Source organism: Bufo bufo, chromosome 2, assembly GCF_905171765.1.
Source record: "Bufo bufo chromosome 2, aBufBuf1.1, whole genome shotgun sequence".
Taxonomy (NCBI): Eukaryota; Metazoa; Chordata; class Amphibia; order Anura; family Bufonidae; genus Bufo; species Bufo bufo.
Window position 1 is genome coordinate 772,913,510 of NC_053390.1, and position 18,143 is coordinate 772,931,652.

Sequence of the window (18,143 nt, forward strand, 5' to 3'; positions counted from 1 at the left end):
TGAACAGCAAGGCTTTTGGAGATACTTTTATAACCCTTTCCAACTTTATACAAGTCAACAATTTTTAATCATAGGTCTTCTGAGAGCTCTTTTGTGCGAGGTATCATTCACATCAGGCAATGCTTCTTGTGAAAAGCAAACCCAGAACTGGTGTGTGTTTTTTATAGGGCAGGGCAGCTGTAACCAACACCTACAATCTCATCTCATTGATTGGATTCCAGTTGGCTGACACCTCACTCCAATTAGCTCTTGGAGATGTCATTAGTCTAGGGGTTCACATACTTTTTCCAACTGCACTGTGAATGTTTACACGGTGTGCTCAATAAAAACATGGTAACATTTAATTTTTTGTGTGTTATTAGTTTAAGCAGACTGTGATTGTCTATTGTTGTGACTTAGATGAAGATCAGATCACATTTTTATGCATATAATTCGAAAGGGTTCACATACTTTTTCTTGCAACTGTATGTGTTGTTGTTTTTTCAATTACACCACATTAATAGTTTGTTCCAGCTTTCCTATACATTGTATAGAATAATGAATGGTGCCATTAGAGAGTACAACTTGTCCTGCAAAAACAAGCCCTTATACGTCTATATGAACAGAAAAATCTAAAACTTATGGCATTTGGAATGTCTACATGCCTGATTCTTTGTCCTTACAGTAGAGAAACATTTGCAAAGATGTACAGTATACAGTCATCTTGCTGTCCACTCTCTATTGACAACAAGGGATTCATGTGCACAAAGTACCGGCAAATGACAAAAACACAACAATTGAAGACTTTTTGGCATTTTCTTACTGCCAAATAATTCGTAGAGACAAAATATGAACCTTTTATTGGCCTTCTTATGTTTTCTTTTACTTATATAAATGGTAAAACAATCACTTTAGAACGCGTTCAGATTTGCATAGAAAGCTAAAACAGATGATGTTATAATAATTTCAAACTTTTTATATTTTTTAGTCTGTCCGAAGCAGCAGTAAAACAAAGGATAAAAAGTCACAGCCTTCAAAAGGTATTATATCAAATCATTACATATATTATTATCTTCGTCACGTATTTACATTGAGATATACACTCACCTAAAGAATTATTAGGAACACCTGTTCTATTTCTCATTAATGCAATTATCTAGTCAACCAATCACATGGCAGTTGCTTCAATGCATTTAGGGGTGTGGTCCTGGTCAAGACAATCTCCTGAACTCCAAACTGAATGTCAGAATGGGAAAGAAAGGTGATTTAAGCAATTTTGAGCGTGGCATGGTTGTTGGTGCCAGACGGGCCGGTCTGAGTATTTCACAATCTGCTCAGTTACTGGGATTTTCACGCACAACCATTTCTAGGGTTTACAAAGAATGGTGTGAAAAGGGAAAAAAATTCCAGTATGCGGCAGTCCTGTGGGCGAAAATGCCTTGTTGATGCTAGAGGTCAGAGAAGAATGGGCCGACTGATTCAAGCTGATTGAAGAGCAACGTTGACTGAAATAACCACTTGTTACAACCGAGGTATGCAGCAAAGCATTTGTGAAGCCACAACATGCACAACCTTGAGACGGATGGGCTACAACAGCAGAAGACCCCACCGGGTACCACTCATCTACACTACAAATAGGAAAAAGAGGCTACAATTTGCACGAGCTCACCAAATATGGACTGTTGAAGACTGGAAAAATGTTGCCTGGTCTGTTGAGTCTCGATTTCTGTTGAGACATTCAAATGGTAGAGTCCGAATTTGGCATAAACAGAATGAGAACATGTATCCATCATGCCTTGTTACCACTGTGCAGGCTAGTGGTGGTGGTGTAATGGTGTGGGGGATGTTTTCTGGGCACACTTTAGGCCCCTTAGTGCCAATTGGGCATCGTTTAAATGCCACGGGCTACCTGAGCATGGTTTCTTACCAGGGACGTGCACACATAGGGATGAAAGGGGGCTTGAGCCCCTGCCCTTTTCATCACCGGCCCCTTAAATGCCCTCCGCTCTTACAGAAATTTTATTTCTGGCACTCACTGTCACGTGCGCTGCGCATTAATCTTTGTTAATTATCAAGACCAGACCCGCCGGCAAGTCACGTGGTACGGGCGGCGCGCACAGGCAGTCTTCTGAGCAGAGAAGAAGAGCTGCCTGGCTGTGTGTGCTCCCGCCCGTCCTGCCCCTGCTGACAAGCCGCCTCAGAGCCTCACCGCCCGCCCCTCCCGTCAGGAATCCGGATTCAAGTGTGGGTGAGTGAAGAAAAAGAAAATGATTGATGACATACCACTGCCCTGCGGCCCTGCCCTGCTCACTCAGTTTAATTCCTCCTGTGTGTGCTTGCTTGTGCTGAGTGACTGGAATTGACGAGAGCACGTCATCTGTATGGGCAGCAGATCTTACAAGAACACCGGTGCGCTGAGGGAACTCAGTGCAAGAAGACTATCTATGAGGTGGCTTTTACCATTGGGACTTCTTATGACCACTATTAATGGTCATCAGTTTGTTATCTGACACACCTTACACAAAAAAAAATAAAAAATAAGTACCAGACCACTCACATAAATAAATCCTTTATTTACCAAGAACAATACATAAAATAAATTGAAAAATAAGTAGTACAGGGAAAAGGCGAACTCAACATGGACGGAAAACACAGTGGGCAACAGCAGATCATTCCATATATGAATCGCATATAAAGTGCTAAAACACATAGAACTAAATTACAGACCATTACCCATACTGTGCTCCCTCCAGTATGGCACCAACCCCGACGAGCAGTTCGGTGGACCTTGGTCAGGGGGTTATCCGACACCCAGAGAACCTGGCCAAGATTTGGGACACAAGATTCTCTTGGCGTGATAAGTTAGATCAGCAGATCCTGATAATATTGTTACTTTGCTTGGACCGTGATATTTGCATACTCTGAGTCGCCTCAATTGTATTGGACTGGACATTGTGATTTCATATCTGTATGTACCTTTTTCTTTTTGCATATACAAAAAAATAAATAAAAAGAATTGACAAAAAATAAAGGAATATGCATTATTACTGTATCTATACATTTATGGAGAACAAGGAAAGACTTTTAGAAAGCAACTAAGCTTTGTGGTACAAACACTTTTTCGATTTTTGTCAAGTGCCCTTTTTTTTTTTTTAAGCCCCTGCCCTTCAAAATGTCTGTGCACGTCCCTGTTTCTGACCATGTCCATCCCTTCATGACCACCATGTACCAATCCTCTGATGGCTACTTCCAGCAGGATAATGCACCAGGTCACAAAGCTCGAATCATTTCAAATTGGTTTCTTGAACATGACAATGAGTTCACTGTACTAAAATGGCCCCCACAGTCACCAGATCTCAACCCAATAGAGCATCTTTGGGATGTGGTGGAATGGGATCTTCGTGCCCTGGATGTGCATCCCTCAAATCTCCATCAACTGCAAGATGCTATCCTATCAATATGGGCCAACATTTCTAAAGAATGCTATCAGCACCTTGTTGAATCAATGCCACGTAGAAGTAAGGCAGTTCTGAAGGCAAAAGGGGGTCCAACACCGTATTAGTATGGTGTTCCTAATAATTCTTTAGGTGAGTGTATAGTTTGCCATAAAAAACAATTATGGTACTCAATTTTCCTTTTTTATTTAAATAGTTTTTTCTTTAATTTTAATTGACAGATTTTATTCACATTTTTCTAATCTGGAAAAGCCCCTCTATAAAGCACTGGACATTTGAGGAGGTTAAAAAAAAACAGACTCATTTAAAAAAATATCAAAATTTAATTCAGAATTCTGCCGATGAGACCCTAAAAGCTAATAGGCAATACAGATCTATTAGAGCACCTGCGCAACATGCAGATTGTGTAAAGTTTTTCCTCATGGAAAAACCGCAGCGTAATACAGTACCAGCAAAGTGAATGACATTTGACAAATCTCATGTACACTTAGCTTTTTTCCTCTGTGCGGAAATTGACCTGCCATGTGGAATTTAAAATCCGCGGTATGTCACTTGTCTTTGCGATTCTGCACCTTCTGTTTTCCCCATTGATTTCAAGGTTGTTTTTTTTTAATAGAAACAGAAAATCTGCACGAAAATCCTCAACAGAAAAATGCATAAAAACTGCAAAAAAAACTGTGCAGATTTTGTGTGGATTTTCTGCATGCAAATCTGCACAGTTTACAGGTATCCTTAATAGTTTGTGCTAGAGGAAAACATACTTTAAGTGCATTATAGCCTATAAAATAAACAAAAGGAAAGGTCAGTATAAAACAATATATATTTTTGACTTGTTATACCTGAAAGTAAAAGTTGACAGACACCTAAAAAAAAAAAAAAAACACAAGGCCAGCTTCAAAAACTGTATATTCAGCATTTGGTGGCGTTTCTAGAAATGTGGGGATTTTTTGCACTTTTGTAGGCTAAAAAGCTCTGCAGTCAAATGCTACTTAAAAGTATATAGTAAAATATGCAAAAATTTACATACTGTATATAGCACTTTGGTTTTTGAAGGCATGCCACATCTCCTGTGTAAAGCGTGCGCATCCCTAAAATATCTGACATCCAGTGTACTTTTTACGTACACGCTTTGGACAGTGACATTACCGGTGATACCTCTCCTGTATAACGTATTGACATTATCCACATCCCAAATACCTTTCTAAAATTTTTTGCACATACACTTCCAAATCCTATGCTACTGTACCTGTGACATACTTTCAAGCATATATCACATTTAAAATGAAGAAGGCGAGCAGTAAGGGACGGAGAAGTGGCCGTGATGCTGATGGTGCATGCAGAGCCTGTGGCCCTGGGCGCGTAGAAACTGTGCCTGCTGCCAGAGCACAAGAAAAACAATCATCCACGATACCTAGCTTTATATCCCAGTTTGCAGGGTGGCGCAGGACACCACTCTTTTAGGCTACTTTCACACTAGCGTTCTGCTGTCCGCTCGTGAGCTCCGTTTGAAGGGGCTCACGAGCGGAGCAGAACGCTTCCGTCCAGCCCTGATGCAGTCTGAATGGATGCGGATCCGCTCAGACTGCATCAGTCTGGCGGCGTTCAGCCTCCGCTCCGCTCGCCTCCGCACGGCCAGGCGGACAGCTGAACGCTGCTTGCAGCGTTCGGGTGTCCGCCTGGCCGTGCGGATCCGTCCAGACTTACAATGTAAGTCAATGGCAACGGATCCGCTTGAAGATGTCACCATATGGCTCAATCTTCAAGCGGATCCGTCCCCCATTGACTTTACATTGAAAGTCTGAACGGATCCGCTCAGGCTACTTTCGCACTTAGAAATTTTTCTAAGTTATTAATGCAGACGGATCCGTACTGAACGGAGCCTCCGTCTGCATTAATATGATCGGATCTGTTCAGAACGGATCCGATCAAGCGCTAGTGTGAAAGTAGCCTAAGTCAGATAATGCTTCCAGTCGGTTAAGTACCACCCTGTCTTCCACCAAGTCCAGTCTTGATACTCCTTCCTCCCACTATGGAAAGTCTGGCCAAACAAGTGATCCCACACACGGATATTCCAAGGACTTCTTTTCCTCGCTATTTCTTGATTTGGCCCTCTCGCCAAGCACGCTTGAAGAGGGACAGATCTTGTGCCCTGATTCCCAAACTCTTGAGCATCCACAGTCACAAGAAGATGACGGTGGGGAACGGAAATTACTTTTTAATGAGGTGGAGGAGAATGAGACACAGTTGCCAATAACTCAACAGCAATTAGTGTCTTAAGAGGTTGAGGAAGAGGATGAGACACAGTTGTCAATCACTGAGGTTGTGGTTAGGTCAACAAGTCAGAAGGATGAGCAGAGTGAGGAAGTGGAAGAGGAGGTGGTGGACGATGAAGTCACTGACCCAACCTGGGAAGGTGGAAAGCCGAGCAAGGGCAGATGTACAGAGGAGGAGGGATCTGCAGCACCGCAACAGGCTGGAAGAGGCAGTGGGGTGGCAAAAGGGAGAAGACGAGCACACCAAACAGGCCCGCAACTGTTCCCCGGAGCACCCCCTTGCGGAAATATCCCTTGCCCAGCCTGGTGCTTTTTTGAGGAAAGTGCGGAACACAAAAGAATTGTAATTTGCAACCTGTGCCGTACCAAAATGAGCAGGGGCGTGAACACTAGCAACCTCACCACCACCAGCATGATCCGCCACATGGCATCAAAGCACCGTAATATGTGAGCCGAACGCCTAGGTCCACAATCTGTGTCTGCGGGTCACACCACTGCCTCCTCTTCTCCTGTGTTACGTGCTGGCCAATCCCCTGCTGAAGGCGCAGGCCCGGATGCCTCCTGCCCTGCACCTGGGCCTTCACAAGCACCATCAGCTACCACATCCACTTCCGTGTCCCAGCGTACAAATGTCCTTACCCCAGGCATTTGAACGCAAGCGCAAATACCCAGCCACCAACCCACAGGCCATAGCACTAAATGCGCAGCTTTCCAAATTACTGGCCCTGAAAATGTTGCCATTTAGCCTTGTGGACAGCCAGGTTCCCACTGAAAGTTGTTCTATTTCTTATCGTTTTGATTGAAATATGATACTTTTGAGAATTTGATCAAAGGAGATAAGATGATTCTATCCTTTTACTCCTGTCTGCAGATCTTCGACTGTGCTGCATCCATTCTATAAAACTCACTGCCCTGGATCATTAGACATTCTCCTAACACTCCCAGAAATACATTTCTGCAGGGAGGCTTGTCATATAACCTGTACACATCACTCTGCACTTGATGGGTTAATTCACCCTTATTCAAATTCTCCAGAGGCTGGTCTCAAGGGTTATTCTATATAATGTGGGGGATTGGGTCAGCACAACCTGTATGTAGGTGCCCCTCACTATGGCGAAATACACATACAAACGGAAAATACAAATGTGATAGCACTCTGGGTCCAGCATTCTGCCCTGCCTCCATGCTGCATGAGGCATTGGTGTACATTCTATATAATATTGGTGACCCACCCTCAAGGTAGATAAACAATATCTGATGGAGGGGGGCTCACTCCGGGCACACCTATTGATCAGCTGTTTGATGAGGCTGCAGCGCTCTGGTGTGCACGACAGTCTCTTCATAGGCCAGTGACATCATGTTCATTGGTCACATGGCCTATTTGCAGCTCAGTCCCATTTAAGTCAATGGGCATGGGGTGCAATACCAAGCACAGCTTCTATTCGATGTACAGCGCTGTGCTTGGTATCCTGCGAGGAGGCCACAGTGCTCACCGGAGCGCCACAGCCTCTTCAAACAGCTTATCGGAGCCCAACCCCACTAATCAGATATTAATTAACTATTCTGAGGATAGGCATCAATGTTGAACTCCGACAAAACTCTGTTACTTTTGGTTGCAAATATAATACAGTATTACAGTATATTACAACAGAATTTGGAGAATTTGAAAACTTGGATGGAGAACTGGCAAATCAAGCTTTAATGTTAATAAATGTAAGGATATGCACAATCAAAAAGAATGTTAAAAAGAAAACTGTTCAATCAATAACTGTATAATAATATACAATAAATGTGTTTTGCTTTGTACATTTATTATACAGAGGGATGATGATAAAAGTGAGATTTTTATTTCTCAAATTGTGTTTTGAATTACTTTAGGTCCAGCTGTAAACCGGAGCTTAAAACCACAACATTTTTGCCAAGTTAACGGTAAAGTAATGCAAAGCAATTTCCTTGTAAGACTTTTTAATAAAGTTAATTAAAAAATCTGAACATTATGGCACTATTTGCAGAAAACATGAGTAATGATACCAACTGGTTGGAATAGTTAGTCTGACAAACATCATATAAAAAGTTATGTTACAAGTGTATTCATTGTAACCAATTGGTCCAAAATGGCAGTTACTATACAGTAAAGGTGAATTGGCACTGTACTGAGAGGGTTAAAGCAGCTTAACGCATTCTTATTTTAGTCTGCACTGTTAATCAGAATTTTTTCGAAAATGACATTTAGGCTCATGCATAGGGTTGCATTATGTTTGCTTTGTACAGTGTTGTAATCGGTCTTTCATAGAGGTGTTTGAGCCCTGTACCGTACCTTTATGACCTTGTATCATGTATATAATAATCTGAAATGTTCAATCATATTCTATTAAAGGAGCCATACAATCTATGTCCTCCGATGTACATGAGCACTTACATACAGAACCTCTTTCAGGTAGAATTCATGTAGATTTTATCAAATGTTACTTTGTGATTTTTAGCTCAATTTTCAATACAAATCAGTCTGAATTGCAAATTCTGCTCCCATTCTACTATTTCAATTAACAAGATAAGTCAGATATGTTCACTGCATAATAATTAGACATCTTACCTACAGGAAATGCCATTTTTTTAAACACCATTGGACTTTCATAAATTACGTAAGGGATGTTAATATAGCCTAGCAGAAATGGGGAAATCAAATTCCCCGATGCTCCCCTACAGATATGGCCAGCAGAGACCACTTATGACATTTTTATATTATAAAAAGAAGCCACCACAATACCAATGTATTATAAATAGTGTTGATCACGAATATTCTAATTTTTATCGCGAATATAGGTACTTCGAAAATTCGCGAATATTTTGAATATAGTTATATATATTCGTAATTTTTTTTTTATATTCGATTATTTTTATTTTTTTATCAGTACACATGATCCCTCCCTGCTTCTAGCTTGTGGGCCAATGAGAAGGCTGCAATATACTTGACTTTAGGAGTAGTGTTGTATGCGAATTTTGCTCTATATTCTTTTTTTTTCGAATATTCGCTATATTGCTATATATTCTTGTTTTAGCAATATAGCGAATATTAAAAAAAAAACTAATATAGAGCAATTTAGCTAATATAGTGCTATAATCTTTTTTTTTATAGTTGTAATTTTTTCCAATCTGAACTTCAGATGAGAAAAAAATTACAACTATTAGACAAAGAAGATTATTATTATTATTAGCACTATATTAGCTAAATTGGCCTATATTCGTTTTTTTCGAATATTCGCTATATTGCTATATATTCTTGTTTTAGAATATTATGAATATTTGAAAAAACGAAGTTATAGAAATATAGCGAATATTCGAAAAAAATATATAGAGCAATTTAGCTAATATAGTGCTATAATATTCTTTGTCTAAAAGTTGAAAAATTTGCAATAAAAATTCTAATACGAAAATTCGCATATTACACGATCATTACCTTGCCGATTTTTTGAGTAAAAAAAATCGTAGAATATAACGAATATTCGAATATGACCCCTGCCGCTCATCACTAATTATAAACAGAAGGTGGAAAGTCACACTCAGGGGCCAATAGGGAAGGTGCTAGAAGAAGGTTGCTAGTCCCTCAACTTGTATCAAAAGACAGTACAGCACTCTCCAATTAATATGTCAAGTGAAAAAAAGATTTACGCAAAGTCAAATGACTTCTTCACATGAATATTTAGTAATTTAAATAACAAGGATACATAAGTGTATCATACATACAGTGTATCCATAGCAACTGATGAACAAAAGGAATAGATGAACTATGGTAAAATAATATTGGTAATGTATGAACTTAGCGATGCTATGGAGCAAGGAAACAGGAAAGGGTCACTGCTGCGTAAGACCCATTGTTAGAGGATCAGAGGAACAATAATGTAGCAAAAATAGCAGGAATAAAATCATAATTAGAAAATAGCTACCGAGTGTATCTGTGTAAAGAGAGCTGCCCAGTGTGTACAAGCCACATACACTTATTTATCCTTGTTATTTGACTTATTAAATATTCATGGGAAGACTTTGTTTGACTTTGCACCAAAAAAAACTTTTTTTCTCTTTACTTGACATATGTATTGGAGAGTGATGTACCATCTTTTGATACAATACCAATGCATTTGGTAGAAGTTTAATTGTCACATATCTCCAACAATTTCCAAACTTAAAAGGGTTATCTCATGATTAATGTAAAAAATAAAAATAAGAGACAATCTGTACCTCACATGGATCCAAAGATCTCCCTATTCATTGCTCCAATTGTTCTTGTGCTAGATTTATTTCAAGCTGGCAGCTTAGGGGGCGTGTCCTTTCTCAGGGGGCATGGTCTGTCTGCTGCAGCTAGTGGCGGTTAGAAGGATGGAACTGAGCATGTGCTTCCATCTTAGTGATCAGGACAAAGAAATTAGAAAGAGAGCAAACAGCAGGTGGAACAATACTGATAGATGTCATTGAATAACTAGAACTATAAGTAGCTATAATAATTTTTTTTATTAACCCTTAGGATCCCAGAGGTTTTTTCCTTTTTGTGTTTTTATTTTTCTTCCCTGTCTTCCTGGAACTATAACTTTTTTATTTTTCTGTTCACATATCCATATGAGGGCTTGTTTTTTGCAGGAAAAGTTGTAATTTCTAATGCCACCATTTAATATGGAATATCATGTAATAGAAAGTGGGGAAAAAAATCCAAATGGAGTGGAATAGGAAAAAATAATTGCAGTTCCTCTACAGTTCTACAGGTTATGTCCCTACAGCTTTCCCTTTGCAGCAAAACTGACCTGTGCCCTTCAATACTTTGTTTTTTTATTGAATATTTAAATACTCCCACAGTGAATATAGAAAACCTTAACCCCTTAAGGACTTAGGACGTATCGGTACGGCATGGATCCCGAGTCCTTAAGGACCCATGACGTACCGGTACGTCATAACTTGAAATCTGTATTCCGGCGCCCGAGGGGTTAATCGGAACGGGATTTCGGCTGAAATCATTCAGCCGGCATCCCGTAACAATGCAGGGGGGGGTCATTTGACCCCCCCGCATCGGCGATCGCAGAAAACCGCAGGTCAATTCAGACCTGCGGTTTGCTGCGCTTTGTGCAGTTTCTGATCCCCGCGGGCCCTGACCGCGGGGATCAGAAGCTTTAGTGTCCCTAAAATATATATTTTACACCCCCCCCTGCACCCCTGCATGATTTTTTGCCGGCGGGTGGTGCAGGGGGGGAGTTGTGGGCGGTGGGGGCGGTGCGGGAGGCGGGCGGTGCGGCAGGCGGGATCGCGATCCCCCGCCCGCCTCCCTTTGTATAATCGTTGGTCTCTAGTGGGTATACCAGGGTGCCAGCACATTGCTGGCACCCTGGTATAAACGGCTGACATCGATGATGCGATGTCAGCCGTTTAACCCTTTCCATACAGCGGTCCGTACAGACCGCTGTATGGAAAAAGTTAACAGTAAGAGGGAGCTCCCTCCCTCTCCCATCGGGGGGCTGCTGTGCCTTTGCAGCCCCCCGATGGAGAGGGAGAGAGCCCCCAGACAGCCCCCCGAGAGATCCCCTCCTTACCCTTCCCCGTCTGCGAAGTTCTGAGCAGACGGGGAAGGTTCCCATGGCAACAGGACGCCTCTCAGGCATCCTGCTGTCCATGGTGCTGAACAGATCTGTGCTAAAGGCAGAGATCTGTTCAGACAAAGTGTAAGTAAAATACAGTACTGTACAATATATATTGTTCTGTACTGTATTATACAGACATCAGACCCACTGGATCTTCAAGAACCAAGTGGGTCTGGGTCAAAAAAAAAGTGAAAAAAAGTGAAAAAAAAGTAAAAATCCAAAAACACATTTATCACTGATTAAAAATGAAAAAAATAAAATTCCCTACACATGTTTGGTATCGCCGCGTCCGTAACGACCTGATCTATAAAACGGTCATGTTACTTTCCCCGCACGGTGAACGCCATAAAAATAAAAAAATAAAAACTATTAGGAAATTGAAATTTTGCCCACCTTACTTCCCAAAAAAGGTGATAAAAGTGATCAAAAAAGTCGCATGTACGCCAAAATAGTACCAATCAAACCGTCATCTCATCCCGCAAAAATCATACCCTACCCAAGATAATCGCCCAAAAACTGAAAAAACTATGGCTCTTAGACTATGGAAACACTAAAACATGATTCTTTTGGTTTCAAAAATGAAATCATTGTGTAAAACTTAAATAAATAAATAAAAAGTATACATATTAGGTATTGCCGCGTCCGTATCGACCGGCTCTATAAAAATATCACATGACCTAACCCCTCAGGTGACCACCGTAAAAAAATAAAAATAAAAACGGTGTAAAAAAAGCTATTTTTTGTCATCTTACGTCACAAAAAGTGTAATAGCAAGTGATCAAAAAATCATATGCACCCCAAAATAGTGCCACTCAAACCGTCATCTCATCCCGCAAAAAATGAGACCCTACTTAAGATAATCGCCCAAAAACTGAAAAAACTATGGCTCTTAGACTATGGAGACACTAAAACATTTTTTTTGTTTTAAAAATGAAATCATTGTGTAAAACTTACATAAATAAAAAAAATTGTATACATATTAGGTATCGCCGCGTCCGTGACAACCTGCTCTATAAAATTACCACATGATCTAACCTGTCAGATGAATGTTGTAAATAACAAAAAAAAAAACGTGCCAAAAAATCTATTTCTTGTTACCTTGCCGCACAAAAAAGTGTAATATAGAGCAACCAAAAATCATATGTACCCTAAACTAGTACCAACAAAACTGCCACCCTATCCCGTAGTTTCTAAAATGGGGTCACTTTTTTGGAGTTTCTACTCTAGGGGTGCATCAGGGGGGCTTCAAATGGGACATGGTGTCAAAAAAACCAGTCCAGCAAAATCTGCCTTCCAAAAACCGTATGGCATTCCTTTCCTTCTGCACCCTGCCGTGTGCCCGTACAGCGGTTTACGACCACATATGGGGTGTTTCTGTAAACTACAGAATCAGGGCCATAAATAATGAGTTTTGTTTGGCTGTTAACCCTTGCTTTGTAACTGGAAAAAAAATATTAAAATGGAAAATCTGCCAAAAAAGTGAAATTTTGAAATTGTATCTCTATTTTCCATTAAATCTTGTGCAACACCTAAAGGGTTAACAAAGTTTGTAAAATCTGTTTTGAATACCTTGAGGGGTGTAGTTTCTTAGATGGGGTCACTTTTATGGAGTTTCTACTCTAGGGGTGCATCAGGGGGGCTTCAAATGGGACATGGTGTCAAAAAACCAGTCCAGAAAAATCTGGCTTCCAAAAACCATACGGCGCACCTTTCACTCTGCGCCCTACTGTGTGCCCGTACAGTAGTTTACGGCCACATATGGGGTGTTTCTGTAAACTACAGAATCAGGGCCATAAATAATGAGTTTTGTTTGGCTGTTAACCCTTGCTTTGTAACTGGAAAAAAAATATTAAAATGGAAAATCTGCCAAAAAAGTGAAATTTTGAAATTGTATCTCTATTTTCCATTAAATCTTGTGCAACACCTAAAGGGTTAACAAAGTTTGTAAAATCTGTTTTGAATACCTTGAGGGGTGTAGTTTCTTAGATGGGGTCACTTTTATGGAGTTTCTACTCTAGGGGTGCATCAGGGGGGCTTCAAATGGGACATGGTGTCAAAAAAACAGTCCAGCAAAATCTGGCTTCCAAAAACCATACGGCGCACCTTTCACTCTGCGCCCCGCTGTGTGCCCGTACAGTAGTTTACGGTCACATATGGGGTGTTTCTGTAAACGGCAGAGTCAGGGCAATAAAGATACAGTCTTGTTTGGCTGTTAACCCTTGCTTTGTTAGTGGAAAAAATGGGTTAAAATGGAAAATTAGGCAAAAAAAAGAAATTCGCAAATTTCATCCCCATTTGCCAATAACTCTTGTGCAACACCTAAAGTGTTAACGAAGTTTGTAAAATCAGTTTTGAATACCTTGAGGGGTGTAGTTTATAGAATGGGGTCATTTTTGGGCGGTTTCTATTATGTAAGCCTCGCAAAGTGACTTCAGACCTGTAGTGGTCCCTAAAAATTGGGTTTTTGTAAATTTCTGAAAAATTTCAAGATTTGCTTCTAAACTTCTAAGCCTTATAACATCCCCAAAAAATAAAATATCAATCCCAAAATGCTACAAACATGAAGTAGACATATGGGGAATGTAAAGTAATCACAATTTTTGGGGGTATTACTATGTATTACTGAAGTAGAGAAACTGAAAGTTTGAAATTTGCTAATTTTTCTAAATTTTTGGTAAATATGGTATTTTTTTATGCAAAAAAAATTAACTTTTTTGACCCAATTTTAGCAGTGTCATGAAGTACAATATGTGACGAAAAAACAATCTCAGAACGGCCTGGATAAGTCAATGCGTTTTAAAGTTATGAGCACTTAAAGTGACACTGGTCAGATTTGCAAAAAATGGCCAAGTCCTTAAGGTGAAATAGGGCTGAGTCCTTAAGGGGTTAAAGGGCTTCTGTCACCCCACTAAACAGTTTTTTTTTTTTTTTGTGTGTACTTATAATCCCTATACTGTGATTTATCCATACATAATGTGATTAATCCTTTTGGTTCAGTAGATTCTGCTAAAAAGTACTTTTATAAAATGTAAATTACCTGTCTACCAGCAAGTAGGGCGGCTACTTGCTGGTAGCAGCCGCATCCTCCTATCATAATGACGCCCCCTCCGCATGTTGATTTACAGGGCCAGCGAATGCGCTCGTTATCTGCTGGCCCTGTCGTCTGCTATCAAGATCTCCCGCCTGCACCGTAACGGTATTCAATCGGTGCAGGCGCACTGAGAGGCGGACGCTTGCTCGGCCGCTCCATCCTCAATGCGCCTGCGCCGATGGCGTCACATCTACACCCGGCGCAGGCGCATTGAGGATGGAGCGGCCGAGCGAGCGTCCTCCTCTCAGTGCGCCTGCACCGACTGAAGACAGGTACGGCGCAGGCGCCAGATTTTGAATGCAAACAGGGCCAGCAGAGAAAGATCCCGTTCGCTGGCCCTGTCAATCAACATGCGGAGGGGGCGTCATTATGATAGGAGGATGCGGCTGCTACCAGCAAGTAGCCGCCCTAATTGCTGGTAGACAGGTAATTTACATATTATAAAAGTATGTTTTTAGCAGAATCTACTGAACCAAAATGAGCAATCACATTATGTATGGATAAATCGCAGTATAGGGATTATAAGTACCCAAAAAAAAAAAAAAAAAACAGTTTAGTGGGGTGACAGAAGCCCTTTAAATTGCTGATTTGTTATGTTGACCTGCCACCTACTGATCAGCATAGGAATTGAACCTCTAATATGCTAGGTCTCTTCAGAGAGACCCAGCCTACTATAATGAATTACCGTCATCCCCGATAGCCGCATGGGGATGCCGGCATTAACCCGGAAGCAAGTGCTTCCAGGTTTTTCACTGTTTAGATGCCGTGATAACACTTGCTGGTTACGGACATTAGCTGCGGACCTCTGCTGTTTTAAACAGCAGAGACCCGCTGGCTATAGCACCCACTGCAGGCGCGAGTGGGCGCCATGTTTAAGGATTGCACCAGCACCGTACATGTAGGGTTAAATGGGGTTGAATGCAATTACAAAAGAATTTAGATCCAGGTGCTGGTTTGAAAACTTTACAGTTATTTGTGGGACAACTCCTATTCAGCGTTCCTTCTAAATCATGACGTATTAAATCAAAGGAGGTTTACAAAGCCGGTCAAAGTCTGAGCAGGGCCCAACAGAGCCAGGTACTGTGTAGAGAGCTGTAGCTGCTTCATTATGGAAACTATGGCTGATCCGAGTTCATAAAATCCATCATTGTGATCATCCGACACATATCTGTTTCACGTCAGCAGTTCTCCTTTCTATTTCTGTTATTGTACAGTTCACAATTCTTAAATTATATCAGTAATAAAAACCACTGATTTTACATATATGTTTCTAGAAAGTCCATCAAGTCCCCTTGAAACCCACAAGGGTAGAGGGATTAAAAAGGAATTAAACCTGTCCATTCAGCCACATGCAATGCCCTACAAACTGAGTACAGAGGTAAGTAATATTATCCCCTTCAGGACACAGCCTAATTTTGCAAATCTGACATGTGTCAATTTATGTGCCAATAACTTTAAAACGCTTTTACTTATCCAGGCTATTCTAAGATTGTTTTCTCGTCACATATTGTACTTCTCGTCAATTTTCTAAATTTCAATTTCTCTGCTTTTAAAACAAATAGTGATACCTCCTAAAATAGTTATTACTTTACATTTCCCATATGTCTACTTCATGTTTGGATCATTTAGTATATTATTATTTTTTGGGGGGATGTTAGAAGGCTTAGAAGTTTAGAAGCAAATCTTGAAATTTTTCAGAAAATTTTAAAACCCACTTTTTAAGTACCAGTTCAGGTCTAAAGTCACTTTGTGAGGCTTACATAATATAAACCACCCATAAATGGCCCATTTTAGAAACTACACCCCTCAATGTATTCAAAACTGATTTTACAAACTGTTAACTCTTTATGTGTTTCACAAGAATTAAAGGAAAATGTAGATGAAATTTCAGAATTTCACTTTTTTGGCACATTTTCCATTTTTAAAGAGTTAACAGCCAAACAAAACTTAATATTTATTGACCTGATTCTGTAGTTTACAGAAACACCCCATATGCGGTTGTAAACTTCTGTACGGGAACACGGCAGGGCGCAGAAAGAAAGGAACGCCATATCGTTTTTTGGAAGGCAGAGTTCACTGGGATAATTTTAAGTTGCCATGTCACATTTGAAGACCCCCTGATGCACCCCTAGAGTAGAAACTCCAAAAAAGTGACCCTATTTTGGAAAATACACCCCTTAAGGTATTCAAAACAGTTTTTACTAACTTTGGTAACCCTTTAGGTCTTCCACAAGAATTAAAGGAAAATGTAGATGAAATTTCAGAATTTCTCTTTTTGGCAGATTTTCCATTTTAATCCATTTTTTTTTCTGCTAACAAAGCAAGAGTTAACAGCCAAATAAAACTCAATATTTATTACCCTGTTTCTGTAGTTTACAGAAACACCCCATTTGTGACCGTAAACTTCTGTATGGGCACGCGGCAGGGCGCAGATGAAAGGAACGCCATATGGTGTTTGGAGGGCAGATTTCACTGGGAAATTTGTAAGTTGCCACGTCACATCCGAAGACCCCCTGATGCACCTCTAGAGTAGAAACTCCAAAGAAAGACACCCATTTTGGAAACTACGGGATAATGTAAGGTGATGAAAAATGGTTTTTGTGACACTTTTTTTTTTTTACGGTGTTCACCTGAGGGGTTAGGTCATGTGATATTTTTATAGAGCAGGTTCTTACGGACGCGGCAATACCTAATATGTATACTTTTTTATTTATTTAAAATTCAGACAATAACAGCATTTTTAAAACAAAAAAAAATCATGTTTTAGTGTCTCCATATTCTGAGAGAGCCATAGTTTTTGTATTTTTTGGGCAATTTATTAAGTAGGCTCTCATTTTTTGCGGGATGGGATGACGGTTTGATTGATATGATTTTGGGGTGCGTATTACTTTTTGATCGCTTGCTATTACACTTTTTGTGATGTAAGGTGACAAAAATTGGCTTTTTTACACCATTTTTTTTTACGGTGTTCATCTGAGGGGTTAGATCATGTAATATTTTTATAGAGCCCCCTCCCTCTGTAAACCCTACACGTGCCTTGGTCAGCGCTGACCGCGGCATGTGAAAGGGTTAATTTGCCGGCATCACCGCATATAGCTCCTGCACTCGCCCGATCACATCACATACATGCACGTGGGAATGCAGTAAAGCACCACATTCCCCCACGTAAAAGTACGTGATATTGCGGGAAGTGGTTAAAGAACTCTCCAAGACTACAATACTATTGATCTATTCTTAGAATAGGTCATCAATATTAGATTGGAGGAGGTCTGAAACCCCACACAACCACCGATCAACCACAGTAATCAGAACTAACACATTGTATGATGCTGAAAGGAGACAGCGCTTTACACTGTGTAGTGGCCGTGCCAGGTTACTGCAGGTCAACCTCCATTCTACAGGAACAGATTCAGGGGTTTGCCATGGGTGTGGTCTCACAGGTTGCATTTCATGTCCTGCTGATGGGGACACCACAGATTTTATTTAGAAATTTTTAGCACTGTTACTAGATAAGTTTATGTATAGACCTGTTATATGGTCATTGTATATTGATATTATCTTAGCCCTTTATGGCGGTATTTACTTTGTGATGCCCTGCTACTTAGCTGCTGTACCGTACATATTTTTTGCAGTGTATGACAGTTTTAGCACAATTATTTACTGTATAAAACACTGTTATTGTATGGTACTGTCAGTTAGGCACAACACTGGTGCTTATAATTGG

General features: G+C 40.4%; 1 protein-coding gene across 1 annotated transcript in view; it reads left to right on the forward strand.

Moving 5' to 3' along the window:
- LOC120991051 (cytokine-dependent hematopoietic cell linker-like) overlaps positions 1-18,143 on the forward strand; it is a 156,568-nt gene that overhangs the window by 110,484 nt on the left and 27,941 nt on the right. The window contains exons 8-10 of the mRNA XM_040419944.1: positions 968-1,019; positions 7,586-7,636; positions 15,694-15,797. Coding sequence (XP_040275878.1) covers positions 968-1,019; positions 7,586-7,636; positions 15,694-15,797 — 207 coding nt within the window. The remainder of the gene's footprint in view (positions 1-967; positions 1,020-7,585; positions 7,637-15,693; positions 15,798-18,143) is intronic.